Here is a 19,760-nt window from a genome sequence, read left to right as displayed (position 1 = left end):
GGTATTGGGAATTAAGTGTAAATATGTTATAGGTAGTTTGTAGTATAAAAGGACAACACAAAGAGTGCCTGTGGCTGCCCTGCTGAGATCTCGTCTGGGCAGAAAGAAAATTTTATATATAAGAATGAATAAACAACCTCAGGACTGAAGAGTGGAGAATCCAGACTCGTTCTTCAGTTGCACAGGCTGAAACAGAGACATCCTGCACATCTCAGGGCAGCAAATATCAACAGCAACCTGAGACAGCTTCAAATTTGAGGAAGAAAAAACCCAGAAAACCAACCAACAGCACAAACCTTCAAGTATTATGATTTTTTAAAGCCATGTGGCTGCTCCTGGAGTGTTGGTGGCTCCTGCTTGGCCTCCTCCTGCGGGCAGGTGCCATGGGCCACTTCCTTGCCAGAAACATTTTGTTTCTGTGAACAAATGCAACTGTTTGCCTGTGTATTTTGGGATCACAGTGCCTAATTGCCCTTCTGAGGAAGTGCAGATTTTTATGGGGCTGATGGTGTTTGTGTGGGTGTAGCCACCAGCACAGAATCAGACCAGTAACCAGGACTGGACCTTGCACTGGGGAGGAGGCAGCTCCTCCTGCCAGCAAACAGAGCGACCTTTGCTTCTTTTAGAAATAAATGAAGACAAATAAATTAGAATAAATGAAAATTTAAATGGCAAGAGACAGGATCTAATCATCTTCTGGCTTGCCTGCAAGGGGGTTGTGCTTCTCCAGGGGGTATTTTGCTTGGTCTGGATGTAATTCCCAGCACCTTTCAGTCACACAGGTAATCCAGATCCTTCTGACAGCTGAGCTGCCTCATCAGGACACAGAGCTGGGAGATCTGGGAGATACAGGGAGTCTTATCAGAGAGGAAGGAAATGATGGCTCTTTATGTGCCATAAGGATGCTGCCCTGTGGGATAGGTGGGTTTTGGGGTGAGACAGCTTGTTTTGACATCATGGAGTTTTTATAATCCCATACCAGGAAGGGGATTGCTGTAGCAGGTTTCAGGCTTTGAGTGGTAACAGCGCCTTAAATATCAAATTCTGGCAGTTTTTAATGGACATTATCTATCCCAATAAAAACCTTCCTCTCCCAAAACAGAGGTAGCAAATAATCAGGGTGCTGGCAACAGCATTGGGTTGCTTAGGCTGAAACATTGATTTATTAAGCCCAAATCAGTAGGATTTATTACTTAGGGGTTGTTCTTACCTTTCCAGCTCCCTTGTGCTCTAAGCCTCACAAGCAGGTGAATGGTTCATAAGCAGGTGAATGGTTCATAAGCAGGTGAATGGTTAGTCACCCCCATCTGACAGCAGATCACCTCCAAAAAAGCAGCCCATAAAAGGCTGGGGCAGATTTCTCTCGCTGTGTAGGTCTCAGGTACAAAGTTTCCTCTTCAAGACATGGTTTAGTTGCAAATAAAATATGTAGGTGATGTCAGTCAAATTCCTGACAAATGTCTCATTATATGAAGGACAGGGTGGTCTGCTCCTCTCTCCTTATCTGCTGGAAAAGGCAGTATCTTCATGAAATGAAAAGGTAAAGTTCAGGCATTAAAAGGAAAAAAAATGTCCATTAAATCATGGATTTTCAGGTTTTCTTGTGTTTTCCCTTAATGCACTCCCTCTCTCTCCTGGTGGCATCACCATTGCTATTTTTTTACAAAGTGCTGCTGTTTCAGCTCTTACATCACCATGTTTCCAGTTTATTACCCAGCTCTTACAAGGAGATTTTAGTGATGAGCAGCCTTGAATGAAATCTGTTGGGCACCATCAAGAGTCTGTGGGGTGGAATGACACAGACTTGGCAAAGTTCTCTTCCCCGTTTGCTGTGGGGCATTTGGGCTTTGCCGGCCAGGCCAGGACTTAAAGTTCATCTGCACAGGATGTACTTGAGACTTCTACCCAATGCCCTGTTCTTGGGCATGTTCCCTTCTTATCTTCTCATCCTCTCTTTGTGTGAGGCTGAGTGGTGGTGAAGAACACTTGAGTTACTGTGGGGTCATCCCTGGAATCACAGAAGGACATGGATGCACAGTCTCCTACAGCCACACCAACTTTGGCTGGTGGCTGCTGTTCATCCCTGCAGGACACACCTGAGCCAGGCTGAATCGTGCCAAATTTGTGGTGCATTTGGCACTTGGTGACTAAATCATCTCACTGAATTAGGTACTTGTGTGAAAATCCCTTTCTGAGGCCACCTACTTCTGGTGCACCCTCATAACTTCATTCCTGTTGCATGGAAGTGGAATCTTCTCCAAGGCTGCTCTGTGCTGGACATTTGGACATTGAGAGAATCCTTGCAGCATGTTCAGAGCTCAGTGCTGTGAGAGTCCAGATGTTTTCCTGTCTCCTGAGCCATTTGAGCACCAGAGGCCGATCCTGGGTCTAACCAGTGCTGTCTGAAGATTATTTTAGGAGCTGGTTAGAGGCTTAGCAGGAGTTTGGTGTCATTTTGAGCTGAGGCAGCAAAGAAACCATTCTGCTTGTTTGTCCTCAGCTTTTGAAAGTGCTCTAGGTATTGGTGGGACAGAGAGGGGACAGCCTGTTCCCACAGGTGACCACAAGCCAGGCCTGGGGACCTGGGGCTTTCTTATATTGGAATACAAAGACCCTGCATCTGAATCCCACCTCACTGCTGTTCTGTTAGGACACTTTTTATGGATACTTTTTATGGATGGCACTTGACAGGAATGTCCTTCCATAGGGGAAACACAAATACCTGTTGGATTCACCTTGGACAGGGCCAGGAGGCTCCCAGCACCCTGTTATCCCAAGCTGGGTTCCACTAGCACAGCTTCCACCCACCCCTGCCATCAAGGTGTCTTCAGTTTTCTTTGGCCCATCTCCTCAGCTTCACAAGGACTTTTCTTCTGGTGAGAGGCTCTTCCCCACCCCACACACACTGTGGAAGCTGCCTTGGCTCTAAGCTTGATATTTGCATTCCTTTGTGAAGAAGAAGAAAGCACTTCATGGTTTGGAGACTACCAAGGCTTTTGGGGTGGGGGAAGTTGTGTTTGGCTGCCAAGCTCACCAGTCCTTCCAGGCTGTCTGAGCCTGTCTGCAATTTATCCCCTGTGCTGCTTTTCCCTGCCAGACAGAGCAGATAAAACAGTCGTAGATGATTGAGGTGCATCTGTGTTAAATTAGGCTGTAAATCTGGAAAAGTGATGTTGCTGCCAGTGATCCAAGGCTGCTCCAGAGCCTGAGCTCCCCTGGTGGTCTTGTCGAGGACTTTGATACCATTAACTGCAAACTACATCCATCAAGCACCATGGGTGCACCTGAATCCATGTGGATTATTCCTTGGTGATGGATGCACGTGGCTGTCTAGAAGTCATCTTTGCATTTTTCTTCTCTAAATCCATGGTCTGGAAGGAAGGGGATGGTATAGAGACATCTGCACCTCTCTTTTTGCTGTTAAACAACCTGGTATTTTAAGAGGAAAAACAAAGCTACAGGTTTACGATGCCTGGATATCAGAGAACTTCTGCAGGGTCTTTTGTAGAGCTTTTGCTGCTGGCAGGTTTTTCCTCATTTCCTCTGTAGCATCCCCATAAATACATATTTCTGCTGAAACCTGATCTTTTGTGGCCTTTCACAGCCTGTTTTGCCAGCAGAGATGTATCCTGACCACCAGGCTCCTTGGGAAGCTGTTCAAAGATTGGAGTTGATGATCTTGGAAATCTTTTCTGACCTTAGTGATTCTAAACACTGGATGGTAAAGCTGGGGTCCTGATGCACCTGAATCCATGTGCTGTGGATTATTCCTTGGTGATGGATGCACACGGTTGCCCAGAAGTCATCTTTGCCCTTTTCTTCTTCAAATCCATGGCCTGGAAGGAAGGGGATGGTATAGGGACATCTGCACCTCTCTTTCGTTAAACAACCTGGTATTTTAAGAGGAAAAATAAACCTACAGTTTACGATGCCTGGATATCAGAGAACTTCTGCAGGGTCTTTTGTAGAGCTTTTGCTGCTGGCAGTTTTTTCATCATTTCCTCTGTAGCATCCCCATAAATACATATTTCTGCTGAAACCTGATCTTTTGTGGCCTTTCACAGCCTGTTTTGCCAGCAGAGATGTATCCTGACCACCAGGCTCCTTGGGAAGCTGTTCAAAGATTGGAGTTGATGATCTTGGAAATCTTTTCTGACCTTAGTGATTCTAAACACTGGATGGTAAAGCTGGGTCAGCTGCTATATTCTTAGGTGGTAGATCCCAAAAGTGCTGTGGGTGTGAGAGTCCCCTCCAGGCAGGGACAGCCCAAAATGTGTAGAGCTCAGGTTTCATGAGGGGATTTTTCTTTTTATTCCAGCATTCAGCGGCTTCTTTAGCTGTCCCAGCATAATCTCCCTGTTCACAGACAGCACTAACCCTCATTTTCAGACAGATTATGGTCTCTAGCCCTTTTTACATCTGTAGGAATGTGCATCCCTGGCTGCTGGGACTCAGTTCGGGGAGAGAAGTCGATGAATTGATCTCACAGCACACAATCCATTCCCTGGAAAATGCTCTCTGCTTTGTTTGGACTCTGCTTTGCTTTGACTCTGCTCATGTGGAAGAACTAAATTTCCAACTAAATTAGTTTTTCCCTTGGAAACATTCCTGGCTTTCGTGCTGAGCTTCTGTAGAGGGGATTGGGAGCGAAGTTCAGGAGTGAACTTAGGGAATGGGTGCTTGGATCACTCTCAGTGAAACAATCAACTGGGATAACTTGGAAAAGTAACTTGCCAATGTATTTAGTTGGGGATTATACAATTAATGTGTTTTAGCATGTTCACAAGGCCTTCAAGGAAAAAAAAAGAGCTCTTGGAAGTTCACTTCACTTGGCTGGAAAAAGGCACGAGTTCGTTTGGGTTCACCCCTGTTTGTACAAACTGTAGTTGGAGGATGCAAACTTGACAGTCCTGGGCATTCATGAGTAATGAATGAGTGTAGTGATCCACAGCTGTCCATCCCTGTCCCTTCCCAGCAATATAGACTTAAATATTGTTTGTGTGCCTCCTTATTTTCCTTCTGTGAAGCACTGAGCAAAACTAACTGCACAAGCTGAAGATTAAATTGTTGGGTCAAATGATTCAACAGAAGCAATTCATAATGTTTAAAAGGCATGTGCAGCCTCCAAAGCTGGGCAGAATCTCCCAAGTGAGGGGCATCTGATGTGCACCTGCTTGCTGTAGCTGGCAGCCAGCTTTGTCACTGCTGTTCCCAGCTCTAAATTGCAGCAGAGAATTTTGACCTACTTTTTCAGTTTTTCTGTTGTTTTGCACAACATTGAGGACACTGAAACCAGGTCAGTGTAGTGCTGGTTGGGGAAGCACAGATAAATGCTGATCTCTGTGGAGAGGTGCTGCTGGGGTACAGCAGGGGAGCTGGAATCCATCCACTGGAAGATCCTTGAAGTAACCAGGGAGACAAAAAGGCAAAAAAAAAAAAAACCAAAAAAAGATATTTCGCATGTCTGAGTGGGGAATGTATTTGACTTCCATCTTCCCTTCCTTGGCTTGGGTAATAGCCAAGCCCAGAGCAGAGCCCTCTTCCAGGTGACACCAGGAGTGTGGATCTGCTGGAGGGCAGGAGGGCTCTGCAGAGGGATCTGGACAGGCTGGACCCATGGGACAGGCCAGGGGTGTGAGGGTCAATAGGGACAAATCCAGGTACAGCACTTCAGTGACAGCAGCCCTGTGGAACACTCCAGGTGTGGAGTTGGTGCCTGGTGAAAAAGGACCTGTAATGGTCAATATGAGCCCAGGTGTGCCCAAAAAACCAGCAGTGTTCAGGCTTGTGCCAGCAATAGTGTGACCAGCAGGAGCAGGTAAGGATTGACCACCTGTGCTGGGCACTGCTGAGGCCACACCTGGAATCCTGGGCTCAGTTTTGGACCTCTCACAGCCAGAAAGGCACTGGGGGGCTGAGGGGTGTCCAGGGAAGGGTTGGGAGCACCAGGAGCAGCTGAGGGAGCTGGAGGGGCTCAGCCTGAAGGAAAGGAGGCTCAGAGGGACCTTCTGGCTCTGCACAACTCCCTGACAGGAGGGGGCAGCTGAGGGGGCCTCAGGCTCTGCTCCAAGGGAACAAACAACAGGACAAGAGGAAACAACCTCAAGCTGTGCCAGGTGAGGGTTGGTTTGGGTATTGGGGAAAAGTTCTTCATAGAAAACTTTGTTAAAGGTTGGAACAGGCTGCCCAGGGCAGTGGTGGAGTCACCACACCTGGAAGTGTTCAGAATGTGTGGATGTGGCACTTGGAGACATGGTTAAGTGGTGGCCTGGGCAGTGCTGGGTTAATGATTGGATTGATGAGCTTAGAAAGCTTTTCCAACCTTATGGATTCTGTGATTCTAACGTAAGATATTTGTTAATAATAATCTGTTCATTTGTCTCCTCAGGAGCAGGGCAAATCTCAAAACTCTTATTAGAACAGTGACTTTGTCAGGAGTAATAACAGGAAGGCTGCAGAAGAAGAAAATTTTGTTGTGGCCAGTTGGAAGGACAGAAGCAGGATAAGAAATGCAACATAAAAGCAGTGGGATGAAAAGGCTTTAAGGGATGTGAAGCCTGTGGAGGTGTGTGACCATGCAGAAGAGAGCAGAGCTGGGAATGAAGGCTTTCCTAATTGCACTTGAATAAAGGCAGAGCACTGACACCTTGGAAGCTGTTAAGGCACACAGTGAGGCAGAGCACACAAAGCCAGCTTGATCCTCTAAACTTAGGGGTGTAAGCATAAAATGAGTTGGTAGATGCTAAAAACATGAGCAACACGTCGTGTGTGTCCTGGTTTCAACATTTCTCCTTACCTGCAGCTTGGCTGCTCTCCCTTTTCCAGAGGGTGAGTGCTTTGTCCCAGTCTGTGGCAAAGTTTTCTGCTGCTGAAGGCTCTACTTTTTCCACAGTGTGAGGGTGGAAGCTGGTGAGCTCATATCTGTGTGTTTATAACGTGTCAGTTGAGAGCCCTGGAGGATTTTCTAGTCTTTGAAGTCATGTGGGAAGTAGCAGATCTTGTCTGGAAAGTGCTCTCCACATCAGGAGACTTACCAGACGTATTCACACAGGCACGTGGGGTGGATGTTGGAAAAGCCAGTGGGAAGGCATGTGCCTTGTCCTAAAGCAATGATCTTGGAGCTGCTTTGAGGAATTGTGGTCTTGTGTCTGTGGAGAGCAGGGTGAGTTCACCCATCCCAGCAGAAAATGGAGCTTTCTTGGACATTTCTTCTTAAAAGATTAAAAAAGGAATTATGGGGCTGAATTGCTGCTTTTCAGGGTGTTGCTCCATCCACCTGGCATTTTCAGTTTTATTTCTGGCATGTAGTGACTCCTTCAGGGATCAAAACCACACACAGACCTGGACCAGGCCTGCTTGCTTCAATTTGAAGAAGGGGATGTTGATTGACTATTTCAGTTTGGGCAGATTTCTGAAATTGTGCCACAAACCAAGACTTTAAGAAAACTTGTTCCTGTCATGGAATGGTCTCCAGAGTAACTCAAGGAGGTCAAAGAAGTTTTGAGTTCAAGGGAAGTGAGCTTTTCCTTTGGGAAACAAGGGAAAGGAGGAACAAGAATGGCTTTGGCTTCATTGCACCAGCCTCTCATTTGTGATGTCCTTTCCTGCATCTGAAGGGCTCCCCTGAAAGATGGTGTGGCTGTGAGCAGAGTCTCTGTGCCATTCATTAAACACTCCTTTATGCTGCATTGTGGATATCAACACAAACAGCAGCTCCCTCCAGACCTGCCTGGAATTGTTCCTGTCCAGGACCAGGCTTGGAGCACCTGGGATAGTGGAAGGGGGTGAAACAAAATGGCTTTAAGGTCCCTTCCATCCCAAACCATTCCATGATTTAACACCACCCGCAAGCTGGTTTCTAGCTGTAGTGCTGTGGGTTTATCAGTGGAGGACAGGTTGTGACATAGATTTGGGTCTAAATGTTTAGAAGTGTGTAGGATACAGTGCTGTTGTTTTTTACTTAGCTAACTGTGCTGCAAATAATTTCCTGTCACACCTGTTTCTTTCATTAAATAACTGTTCCCGTGTCTCCAACTGTATTGTAGTGAAATCAATCCTGGAATTGGGCTGATTCACCATTAGGCAAATATCTTCATGCAGCTCTGTTCAAATGGAAGTAACTTTGAGGAGCAATCTTGCTGAGTGGGTGGAAAGGTAGGAAGGAATCATTATTAAAAAGTTTCAGTCATGACAGGAAGTCATCCTGGTGTTCTGAGCAGCCTTTAAATATTAATGTGACTGACAGTCTGGTCTTCATTCTGCTGCTGCTTCCCCTCCAAAGCCAGCAGAGTTCTCTGCTGGTCCTCAAGGGCCATATTTGATGCCGTATTTATTACTTACACTTTTAGTAGGTGGTAATGATGGTGTAAGATCTTTGTGTGAGCTTCTCAGAGGTGTGGTTCCCTCACCTATTGCTGCTCTGAATTCCTGTTTGCAGGAGGTTTTCAGCTGAGAGAATGGTTGGTGTTTGCAGCCTGCCAGGCTGACCTTTCCATCCTTCTCCCCAGGGAGAGCTGATCCAGATGGGGAGCGGGGGAAGAAGCTCGTAACTGTTAACATCTTCCTTTGTGAGCCACAAGATGTGTGGTGGGACTTGTGCTTGATTTGCCTGAGGATAATGGGCTTGCTTGTCCCATCTGAGGTGTGCTGAGCAAGGTATGAACTCAGCAGGGTTTGTGCTCTTGCTGGAGATTTTTTTCTGTTTCCATTTCTGAGGTTGTAGGTAGTTCTCTGTCATAAATTATTCAGTCTTGAGTGAAATAATGACTTTGGTCTCCAGGGAGAAAAAATTCTTCTCTGGCTTTGGCAAGTTCTGCTGTGATTTCCAAAGTGTTACTGGGTTTTTACTCATAGAATTCCTGTGTCCTGCTCATCTTCCTTAGTGATCCAACCCTAGGAACACTCCAGCACAATGGAATCATTTAGGTGAGGAAAGCCCTGTGAGATCACAGAATCCAGCCACTCTCCCAGGTCCCCAAGTGCCAGACCCGTGTCTTGTATCACATGGAGGATAATAGCTTTAACTACACATAAAACATTTGGCTGGAATGTTCTGTGTCTACTTCTCTTGCCATAGCAGAGATACACCAGATAGGCCTAAACTCCCCATGCTTCAGATTTGTTTTTCCAAAATTTTATCAGAAAGACCTGATAAAATGTGAATGTGAGTAAATCCACCTGCTACTCGAAGTCATTCTCACATTTGGTGTGAGTTGAGCAGTAAAGCTCTGTAGTTTCACTGATGGTTCTTTTTCATGTTGTTTGTTTTGAAGGCAGTCTCTCCTCCCAGGACAGCCTGGGGTGGAGTCCAGTCAAAGTGATTTTCTGATATCTGATAGAGCCTCATCAGTGCTGCTGCTGCCTGGTTTCACAGGGCAAACACAGCTCTGCTGTGTGTGTGCCAAGCTGAGAGTATGTGGGGATGTCTGTGATGAAAAACCAGCTCAGCCAGTTCACTGGTAATGGAGGCTTCCTGCTTATCCATATTCAACTCTGAGTATTAAATCTGGGATTAATTTGAGGGACAACTAAAGCTTGGTAATGCTAAATAATTTCTTGTACATGAACATCTCCAGCTCTTTTGTCTAGGCCAGAGGTACAAGTGGTGTTTCACACATTGCTTGGGAGCTTGTCACTTTGGTTTATGGCTACACTGGTGGTGTGGCTGTGACCTGGAGGTTCTCAGGTGACCTGGTGATTGTCAGACCTCCTGGATGTGCTGCAGACATGCTGTGTGACATTTTTCTGCAGGGATCCACAGCTGTCCCAAGTGACAAGGAGAATTCCAGTACCTAAAGGGGACAGGCATACAGGAAGGCCGAGGAGAGACTTGTTGCAAGAGCAAGAAGTGACAGGACAAGGGGGCTTTAAGCTGAAAGGATGTGTTTAGATTGGATATTAGGGAGAAATTCTTCCCTGTGAGGATGGGGACGCCCTGGCACAGGGTGCCCAGAGCAGCTGTGGCTGCCCCATCCCTGGAAGAATCCAAAGCCAGGTTGGACAGGGCTTGGAGCAACCTGGGACAGTGGAAGGTGTCCCTGCCCATGGCAGAGGATGGAATTAAATGAGATAGTCTTTAAAAGTCTCTTCCAACCAAAACATTCTGTGATTCTATAAGTACTCAAGAACTGGAATTCCCAGCTGGTAGTTCCCTGCATTTTGTGCATCCAGCATGAGTGACCCCCCCCACCTTCTATCCAGGTGCCTTAGGTCAAACAAAAAGTCTCCAGAAACAGAAGTGTTCCACAGCTGGAGGCCAGGGAAAGCAGAATTCAGAGGGGCTTCTGTTCTGTGTGGATGGGTAATCATCCCCGTCTTTTATTTTTTAATAACTGGGAGTAAGTAGCTTAGCTTCATCCTGTGGTGGACCAGAGGATCATCATTGAATGGGTTAATGGTTGGACTCGGTCATCTTGGAGGTCTTTTCCAACCTTAATGATTTCATGGCAAAATGAACAGGAGGAACTCTTGCTAAGCCCTCTACAGAGGTATTGCTGCAGGAGAAGTGAGCCAGCTGCCTGAGTGGAGTAACTTCTGAGCCCTTGTCTGTTTTTTGTGTCCTTCCATGGGACTCTTGGTTGGGTGGTGTCATTGAGCACTTGTGTGATTGCTTTGGAGGTGTTGGAAGTAGGACAGAAATTTTACTTGTTGATAAAATTATACAGGAACTGTTCTATTCACATCTGGAAAATCTGAATGCAGCAGTGTTCCTGTACCTTTGTATCCTGGGATATGAGGGGTAGTTGCAGGTGTGTTTATTCTAATCCTTGCTTGAGAACTGCACCCCAAGAGTGCCCGATACCATCTCCTGATGCAGCACCTGTGCAGACCAGACACCCCTGCAACCTTTCCCTTTATTGTGCAGATTTCTTGGGAAGTGAGGGGAAACTCGACCACCAGGCTGGTACCTCTGGACTGTCCTTGTGGGGCAGGACCTCCTGGGTCCTTGCAGCTCCCGTCAGTCTCCTCTGGTCTCGTTCCTGAGCACAGAAGAACCATTTGGCCTGCAAGGGTTGAGAGGCATCTATGTTTTGTCCCCTTTAGACTGAATTATCAGCTTTAAAAAAAATAATTAATCGTGCTTTGGCTCTTCATTTTGGTCATCTCTGTAGGTCAGCAGTTTGAATTAGCAAATATATCTGAGGTCAGTTTGGACTTCAGTGATTCTCATGGGTCCCTTTCAACTTAGGTTATTCAAGATAATCTAGATCAACTTGAAAAGAGGTAAAAGGAAGGAGATTTTATTTAAATTATGCAAATTTTTCTTCTTCTCTTGGCACTTTCTATTGGCTCCTTTGTATTTTTCCTTTGTATTGGCTTTTCTGTAGTACTTGATAAACGTATGAAGTGAGGAAAAACCAAACTTACTCTTCACAGGGGCTTTAAAGGTGGGATGTGTTTTCCTCACAGTGTCCACCTGACGTGCTGGTGTGGTTGGAATGGCTCTGGTTACTGCATGTGGTGTCTGTCCTGATAACTCCAGTGGAATCATGGAATTACAGACTGGTTTGCTCAGCTGGATCCACCCACAGCCACGGGCAGGGACACTTTCCACTGCTCCAAACCCCATCCAGCCTGGCCTGAGACACTTCCAAGAATGGGACAAATAGCAGCAGTGGATGGACAGCACTTACATTTCTTCACGGCATCAGGGCTTTTTAAGAAAATGATAAAGTTTCCATATAGCTGTTAAATTCCTCGAGGCCAGGAAAGCTCTGGACATTGTTCCTTTCTCACCTGGTATTTTAAAATAATGATTTTTATTTCATGCATTTCTTCTTTTCCCCAGGTAAGAAACCAAAAGCAACCTGCCTTTATTGAATTCTCAAGAACACAGCCGACCCTTTGGTACATTATCAAGATGCATTAGGAAACTGGATCTGGTGCCAAAAGAACTCCATGAGTTTCCATGACTCTCTTGAACTCCAGCGCGGATACTTTTGGATATAAATTTCTGTTCTAAGGAGGAGAGTGTGTACTCCAACTCCTTTCTGCCAGCTTGCTGGCAGAGGTATTTCACTAAGATCATGGACCATCCCAGTAGGGATAAGGATGAAAGGCAGCGGACGACGAAGGGAATGCCGGGCAGGAGCGGGCACGGATCGCGGCCGAGCTCGTCGGCGTCCTCCGGCGTGCTCATGGTGGGACCCAACTTCAGAGTGGGCAAGAAGATTGGCTGTGGGAACTTTGGAGAACTCAGACTAGGTAAGAAGCAAGCGTTTCAGTGGCCTGCATTGTGCAAATTAGCATTTCACCACTGGAATATGAATACATAGAAACCTACCCTGGCTCGAGAAATGCATGCGCTGTCTTGTTTCCCAAGTGTTGAGCTGTCTTATCCGAAGCTTCTGACTCAGAAGATGTAACTCTTAGAATGATTTTGATTTGCATAAAGTCAAAGGGAATACACTGGAGAGGCCAAAGATGCAAATTTTGAACAATCCCAACAAATGACGACTGTTCACAGCGCTGAATGTCTTCCCTAAGGTGAAAAAAAATCTCAGCTGTGAATTGCTGATTCTTGCTCTCAATTTTTTGTTTGTAAGCTAGAACACCCATTTAAAGGGATGGGTAAGACTCTTTCCCAGCACTCAGACTCAATTCCATGTCCTCCTGTAGCCTCACTGCCCTAATTCCAGCCCCATCACTCTGTGCCTGCCCTGTCTGTGTGTTGGGCTTGCTGGAGAGGAGCAGGATGTGCAGAGTGGCCATCTGGCTCCCTCAGCCAGCCCCACATTTGTTCATGGTCTGTTGGTTTCCTGACCACGTCTTGCAGCTGGTTGCCCAAAGCAGATGGTCCCACTGCTGCATTGTTTGTTTAGGGCTACTTAAGAGACCAATGCAGAGCAGGGCACTGGGCCCTTAAGTCCTCCTAAAAAAACAATGGTTGTGTTTTAAATGAGATGGGGGAAGCAGCTGGTGTTGCTTCACATAACTCATGGGTCGTAACACTACTGATAGTGTCTTTGTAGATTCCTGCTCAAAATCTGTCATCCTAAATGAATCTGTGTGATTTCCCTCTCTGAGGTTGGGTTATTGCACAAACACATGGTTTGAAGATCAATCAGCTCACCTCTGGTGTGTCTCAGTAAATGCGTATTTTGGTTTCAGCATTGCATCAGAGAAGTTTTATTGATTCATCCAAGCAGAGATAACACTCCTAAGGTGGAGAGAAACCAAGGGCAAGGGTAGAAACTCCCACCTTCCTGCACATGAGTATAACTGGCAGCTCAGATAAATTTGGATCCTTACAGTGACATAACATGAATTGCTCTGTTGGATTCTCAAAGCCTCCCCTAGCAAACGTCACAAACTCAGGATCCCCAGGGAGATGTGGAACTGCTTTGTAATCCAAGCTCTGCTCTGAGGTTTAGCACCTGTAGTGGATCCCTCTGGTTATATGGCTCTTGAGTTTATTCAGCTGGTGCCTAAATCACAGAATCACAGCCTGGTTTGGGTTGAGAGGCACCTAAAGCCCATCCCATTCCACCTCTGCCATGGGCAGGGACATCTCCCACTAGCCCAGCTTGCTCCCAGCCCTGTCCAGCCTGGCCTGGAACACTTCCAGGGATGCAGGGGCAGCCACAGCTGCTCTGGGCACCCTGTGCCAGGGCCTGCCCACCCTCACAGCCAGGAATTCCTTCCCAATATCCCATCCATCCCTGCCCTCTGGCAGTGGGAAGACATTGCCCCTGCCTGTCTTGTCCTTCCATCCCTTGTCCCCGGTCCCTCTCCAGCTCTTCTGGAACCCCTTTAGACACTGGAGGGGACCCCATAATCTCCCTGGAGCCTTCTCTGGTCCAGGTGAGCACCCCCAGCTCTCGAGCCTGGCTCCAGAGCAGAGGGGCTGCACCCTCAGAGCATCTCCATGGCCTCCTCTGGGCTCTCCAGCAGCTCCATGTCCTGCTGCTGTTGGACCCTGGGCTGGGGCAGCTCTGCAGGTGGGGGTCTCACCTGAGGGGGGCAAAGGGACAGAATCCCCCCCTGCCCTGCTGCCCACACTGCAGGGAGGCAGCTCCTGTTTCCAGGATTCTTTTTCACATTTCTTAAAATTTTAGTGATACTGATTTTGTGACTCATGTAAAGTTTCATGGCATGGGCTTTACAGAAGAGATTTCACTTCTGAAAAAGTGAGTCTACAGAGAAATTCAATTTTAAATTGCAACACCTGTTAATTGAGCGTTTCTTTTTTTTTAATGATACATGTATTGTCAATTCTAGTTTACTAAAATTTAGGCAATGAGCCACACACACTGATAACAGCAATTTGTTGCAAGGTTCTTACAGAAGCTGTATTACTCTTTTTTTTAATTTCTCTTGCTTTTTGCCAGTCACTATCACTTTAAGAGTTCCTGTTTGCTCAAATAGCAGCTATTTCTCTAGCACAGCCCACGGTAATTATCACTGGGGGGAAGGAGAAGCAGCAGCTGAAATCCGAGCACACACAAGTCTCTGGTAACAGTTTTGTCCTGTGAAGATGAATGATGCTTTTTTGCCTATTTTTTACATGGTTTCAGAGCACCAATATCACAGGCAGAACAAAGTCATGCACTGAGAAGCAAAGGGAAAATAGGCTTTTCCAATTCCCTGAAGAATTTCTCTTTTTTGAGGTGTTGTGTTTCAGCTGAGGCTGCTCTTGTTTGATTCTTCAGGGAGGAGATGGCACTTACCTAATGAAGCTGTTTGCTGTATGTACCCAGCTCACTACTCAGGGCTGATCTTTCTTCCTGAAAATACAGATCACCCAAGGACATGACTTTTTTGGAGCATGTGGGAGCAGCACAGTTGGATTCCAGCCCTCAAAGGGCTGAGATGGGGAGCTGAACACAAAACTTAGCATTTGATAGGACAGGGGAAACGGCCACAAGTTGTACCAGGGGAGGGTAAGGCTGGATATTAGGAAAAAATTCCTCCCTGAAAGGGTGGATGAGCATTGGAGCAAGCTCCTCAGGGAAGAGCTGAAGTCACCAGCCCTGGAAGTGTCCAGAAAAGGAGGAGATGTGGTTTAGTGGGAATGGTGGGACTTGTTCGAATACTGGCCTTGATGATCTTGGACGTCTTTTACAAAATTAGTTGTGTGATCTGAAACAGGGGCTGCACCTTCACTCAGCACAGATCTGCAGCACAGTCAGGGGATGTCACTGTGCTCCTAAAGCCTTTCAAGCTGAGGCAATGCTTTTGATGGAGCAGCAAGTCCATGGCTCAGTTCTGGTCGTCCCACTGACAATTCTGTCATATTCCAAAGGAGAAGGGATGCATTATGTCACCAGCATTCACGTGGGAAACTTCCCCAGGAGGATTTCTCCAGGCCTTGGCAGTGAGATGTGAATGTATGGATGGATTGGAGAGAGCAGAGAAGCCCAAGAAGATCCATCTCCAAAATGATGCATCTGCACAGGGACAGACCATTGGGCACTTGGGACATGCCTGATTTGCTGTCCCTTCTACAGCTCCTGGTGTAGGAGCTTCCCAGGACCTGCTCCTGCCCTGCCCTCCACATCTAACATTATTCCAGTCAAATCATGAAATACTGGTTATTTCCCAAATTTGGTTATTTTGGAATTATAGCCCCAGTATCAGATGCTATTACCATGTTTAAGTATTTATTTTACTGGTTGGCTTGTTTTGAAGCAGAGTTCCTGGCTTCAAACTGCAACCTGGGAGGCAGCTGAGTGATTCTCACTTTTGGGAGCTCCTTCCCAGTTCCAGTAGAACTGCTCTGACCTGGCAACCTACAAAGAAGCAGCTTTTCTGCTGGTTTGGGGCCTGCTGCTCTTCTAACAATTTTTCCAGTTTCAAGCAGGGTGAAAAACTGTGTGAACTGCCATTTTTAAATGGTACCTGAAATAATTTTTAAATTATACACTGTTTTGAAAATGCCAGATAATGTTTCAATCAGAGCAAAAAGATCAATCCAGCAAAATGAAGCTGGAGCTGCCAGTGGGGTTTATTTGCTGGTAGCTAATGCAGAGCAGAGCAGATAATCCAAGTGTATTTAGATTTCCTTCCCTTAATGTCCTCACATCTTCTGCCCCCAGCTGCTGGCTGCAGCCCTGGTCTGTCTCAGGGGCCGGAGGGGTTTATCTGCCACCTGCTTTTCCATGGATTTGGCCTGTGAGCTCCTTCAGTGCTTCCTGCTGTCAGTGGGTTCCTGATGAAACTGCAAAATCTCCTTTCTACCCTTAGTTCCAGTCTGGGCATAATATTATGTCTTTTTCTAAAACATGGAAAGAAATACATGGAAACCCCCTCCTTGTGTGTCAGGGGTTAGTGCTGGAGCTCAGCTTTCAGCTCTGCTGGCAGAAAACACCCTCTGAAGGTATCTAAGCTCACATTTAAATCCCTCTCCTGTGCATCACCAGGTTGGAGCTATGATGTCTTCTATTACTGAGGGATGTCAGAAAAATCTGCTTGGTGCAGACTGGGCCTGGGAACACCCAGTCACAGATTTAGAGCCCAGAAATACCCTGAGTGATACAGCAGGGAATGCACCAAAAGAAGTTAAATGCAGAAAACATGAAGCTGTTATAAAGTAAACTGAATTTCCTCGGATATTTCAGGATTTAAAGATGACTGTGTGTCTTTTCCCATGTTCATAATGTGTTTAATTTCATTGAGTCTCCCTGTGCTGTTGTGTCCTGTGCTGAGGAGGACATGGAAGGTTTTTTAATGCTGCCATGTGGATATGGAAGAGCTGCTGCAGCTCCTGCCTGCTCTGAATGATGTCACTCCATGTCCTGGGCTATCTCAAGAGCTGGGCTCTCCCAGCATCAATATCCATTACAGGAATTAGAAAATAAATGAGTAAGAGAGCTGAGCAAAGCTGATGCTACAAATAAGCCCTGGTAACTGATAACTCCTGAATTTGGAGTTGCTCAGTAAAAGCATGACTTGTGCTGTGACACGGATGACAGAGATCAACACTTCCCTAAATAAATCCACAGGGAGCTTCTGTGGTGGGGCTCCCTCCCTCCAGGGGGACAGTGGGACTGGGGCAGAGGGGCTCCAGGGACTGCCCAAGCATTTTCCCTGTGGTATCTCTTCCAGGAGAGTTTGCTGTGAGGCATGATCCAGGTGCAGGGGAGTGACTGCTGCAATTCCCTGCCAGGGGAAGCAGAGGACATTGAGGGATAGGATAAGTGGCAGTGTCAGAGCACAGGAGAGATGCTCTGTGACACAGAGCTGTGCATCACTGCCTCACATCACTGAGGAGGCCCAGGGCTGCCTGCAGACACCAGACAGGCTCCTGGAGGACAATTCCCCTCCAGCTGTAGCACGCATGGGTGCCAGCTCTGCTTCAGTGCACCTGGGTTGAGCTCAGCTTGTTGTGCTCATCTCACACTCCTGCCCTTCCTGCTTCCCAGTGCAACTCCCTGCACATCCCAGGATGGAATTGTTCAGTGTCCAGCAGATCCAAGGCATTTCCAAAAGCAATGACGCTCTGACTCTTCAGTTTTTGTTCCCAGACTTTTTTGGTGTCATGGATAAAGAAGCCTAGTGTGTCTGGGATACCTCATGGAGCAAAAGTGCTGCCATAAAATACAATTATCTTGTGCTGAGGGGAAGGTGTTATTCACCTGCCCTGCTAAACTGCTGCAAACTGTTCATTATTTTGATTATTTTCAGGCAAATGCTTTGTTAAAGGCAGGAACTTCATGGGGAATTGGGAAACCAGCCCTTTGGCATCAGTGTCATTATTTCTCATTGTGCCTCGAGCTGCAAGTGTTGAATGTGGAACTAAAAGATTTTTTTTTTCTTCTTCCTTTGCAGGTAAAAATCTCTACACCAATGAATATGTAGCTATCAAACTGGTAAGTAGTAGCTTTAGGTGTCTTTCAATGACTTCATCTGAAAAATTCAGACCAAAAGCAAGTTTTTCAGTTTGGGTTCAGTGCTGCTCCCACCCTCAGCTGGGAATGATTTGTCAAAACTAAAATAAGTTCTTAAAAGCAGGAAAAAACCTCATCCTTCTACTTTTGGAAGTTTTTTGGTACCTAAAGGATCTGTAGCTGTGTTAGAGCAGTGAGAGCCTTGTTCCTCTGCCTGGATCCCAGTGAAGGGCACTGGTGGTGGGGTTTGCTGTGGCTCAGACCTTTCCATTCAGGACTCCAGAATGTTTGTTTAGGAGCATGGCACTGTGCAGCCTGGTGGTCCATGTTTTTGGAGTCCAGAGGCAGGAAAGAGGGTGTTCCTTTGGTTAAAATTCCCTGGGAGAACAGAGTACAATTTGGTCTGGTGTGGTACTGAGAGCCTGCAGATGCAACAGGCAAAACAAGATCCAGTTTGGTGAAGATCGGTCTTCCTTGGATTGCAGAGATACAGTTTCATCATCTGTGGAATCTGGGGGATGAGGAACTCCCTAACTTGTAGCTCTTCAGCATTTATGAACTCACAGCCCAGTAGTTTGTGTTTAGGCATTAACTTTTCCTATCTGTAAGCTCAGGCTTTCATTAGTCCCTTGGGGTTTCAGATTCCTGATGGGCTGAGTTCTCATGTGAACACTCTGTAAACATAACCCAAGCCCTAAAATCTGAAGTTAAAGTTGTGGTGCTGTATTGACACTGCAGCAAACCCCCCAGTTTGCCCAGTTGATGGGATCTGGCAAAATAAAAGGAACCACTCTGGTGACAGAAAATCAGGATGGATTTGGTGTATTAATTGTGATCACATTTGAGTGCCTCAGATTCCATACCTCTGGCATTCCTCTTATGATGTGTAGTAGATGAAAAATAATTACAGCTTTGCAGGAGAGACTTGTTTTCACACCTGTTGGCAAATGCCAGAAGATGTTGCCCAAAATAAATAAATAAATGTCTGCAGAGGAGTTCAGGAACAGAGTATCCCACACAGGTTTGGTATCCTGGAAGGGACCTTAAAGTTCTTCTCATCCCACCCCCTGCCATGGTGGAACACCAAGGATACCTCCCACTGTCCCAGGCTGCTCCAAGCCCATCCAACCTGGCTTTGGACACTTCCAGGGATGCAGGGGCCGCCACAGCTGCTCTGGGCACCCTGTGCCAGGGCCTGCCCACCCTCACAGCCAGGAATTCCTTCCCAATATCCCATCCATCCCTGCCCTCTGGCAGTGGGAGCCATTCCCTGTGTGCTGTCCCTCCATCCCTTGTCCCCAGTCCCTCTCCAGCTCTCCTGGAGCCCCTTCAGGCCCTGCCAGGGGCTCTGAGGTTTCCCTGGAGCCTTCTCTGGTCCAGGTGAGCACCCCCAGCTCTCCCAGCCTGGCTCCAGAGGAGATGCCCTTGATGTGGATGCACATCAGAAAGGAGAATTGTTGCTTTTAGGCCTTAGAAAATGTGCTGTGTACACAGACAAGGTGTTTTATTGAGGCAATAATGCTTCTAGTTTGTTCCACAGATAATCCCACAAAGCTGTTGCATTGGAAACCGTAAGTTAAAACACAGCTGTACCAGTCCAAAGGGTGCTTTTTTCTCTCAGAAAAGTGGCTGCAGTGACACCTCTCAGTAACCTGAAGCTTTTCCATATGGCAGGACTCAATGGCATTGCCTCATGGCTGCCTCAGCCTGTTTTCTGGTCACATTCTTCATTTTTCCTACTATTTTTCCCCCCAAATAACTGAGTGTTAAAGCAGTTCCTCTGCACCACTCTCCAGTTTCATTTGCCCTGTTGTGATCCAGGCTTAAAGATCTCAGGTTCTTCTTGTGTGAGGGGCTGGAATTGCCATCTGATGGCCATCCAGGTGTCCAAATCCATGCTCTGTTTTGGAGAAGTTTAAGGAGGGAGCAGTA

The 19,760-nt window shown here is 46.7% G+C and overlaps 1 protein-coding gene across 2 annotated transcripts in view; it reads left to right on the top strand.

The window, feature by feature from the left end:
• CSNK1G1 (casein kinase 1 gamma 1) overlaps positions 1 to 19,760 on the top strand; it is a 99,910-nt gene that overhangs the window by 30,626 nt on the left and 49,524 nt on the right. For both annotated transcript variants that reach the window (XM_059482240.1, XM_059482241.1), the window contains 2 exons: positions 11,789 to 12,204; positions 17,770 to 17,810. In XM_059482240.1, coding sequence (XP_059338223.1) covers positions 12,027 to 12,204; positions 17,770 to 17,810 — 219 coding nt within the window. In that variant the 5' untranslated portion in view covers positions 11,789 to 12,026. The remainder of the gene's footprint in view (positions 1 to 11,788; positions 12,205 to 17,769; positions 17,811 to 19,760) is intronic.

Source organism: Ammospiza nelsoni, chromosome 14, assembly GCF_027579445.1.
Source record: "Ammospiza nelsoni isolate bAmmNel1 chromosome 14, bAmmNel1.pri, whole genome shotgun sequence".
NCBI lineage: Eukaryota > Metazoa > Chordata > Aves > Passeriformes > Passerellidae > Ammospiza > Ammospiza nelsoni.
This window is presented reverse-complemented; position numbering and strand designations above follow the sequence as displayed.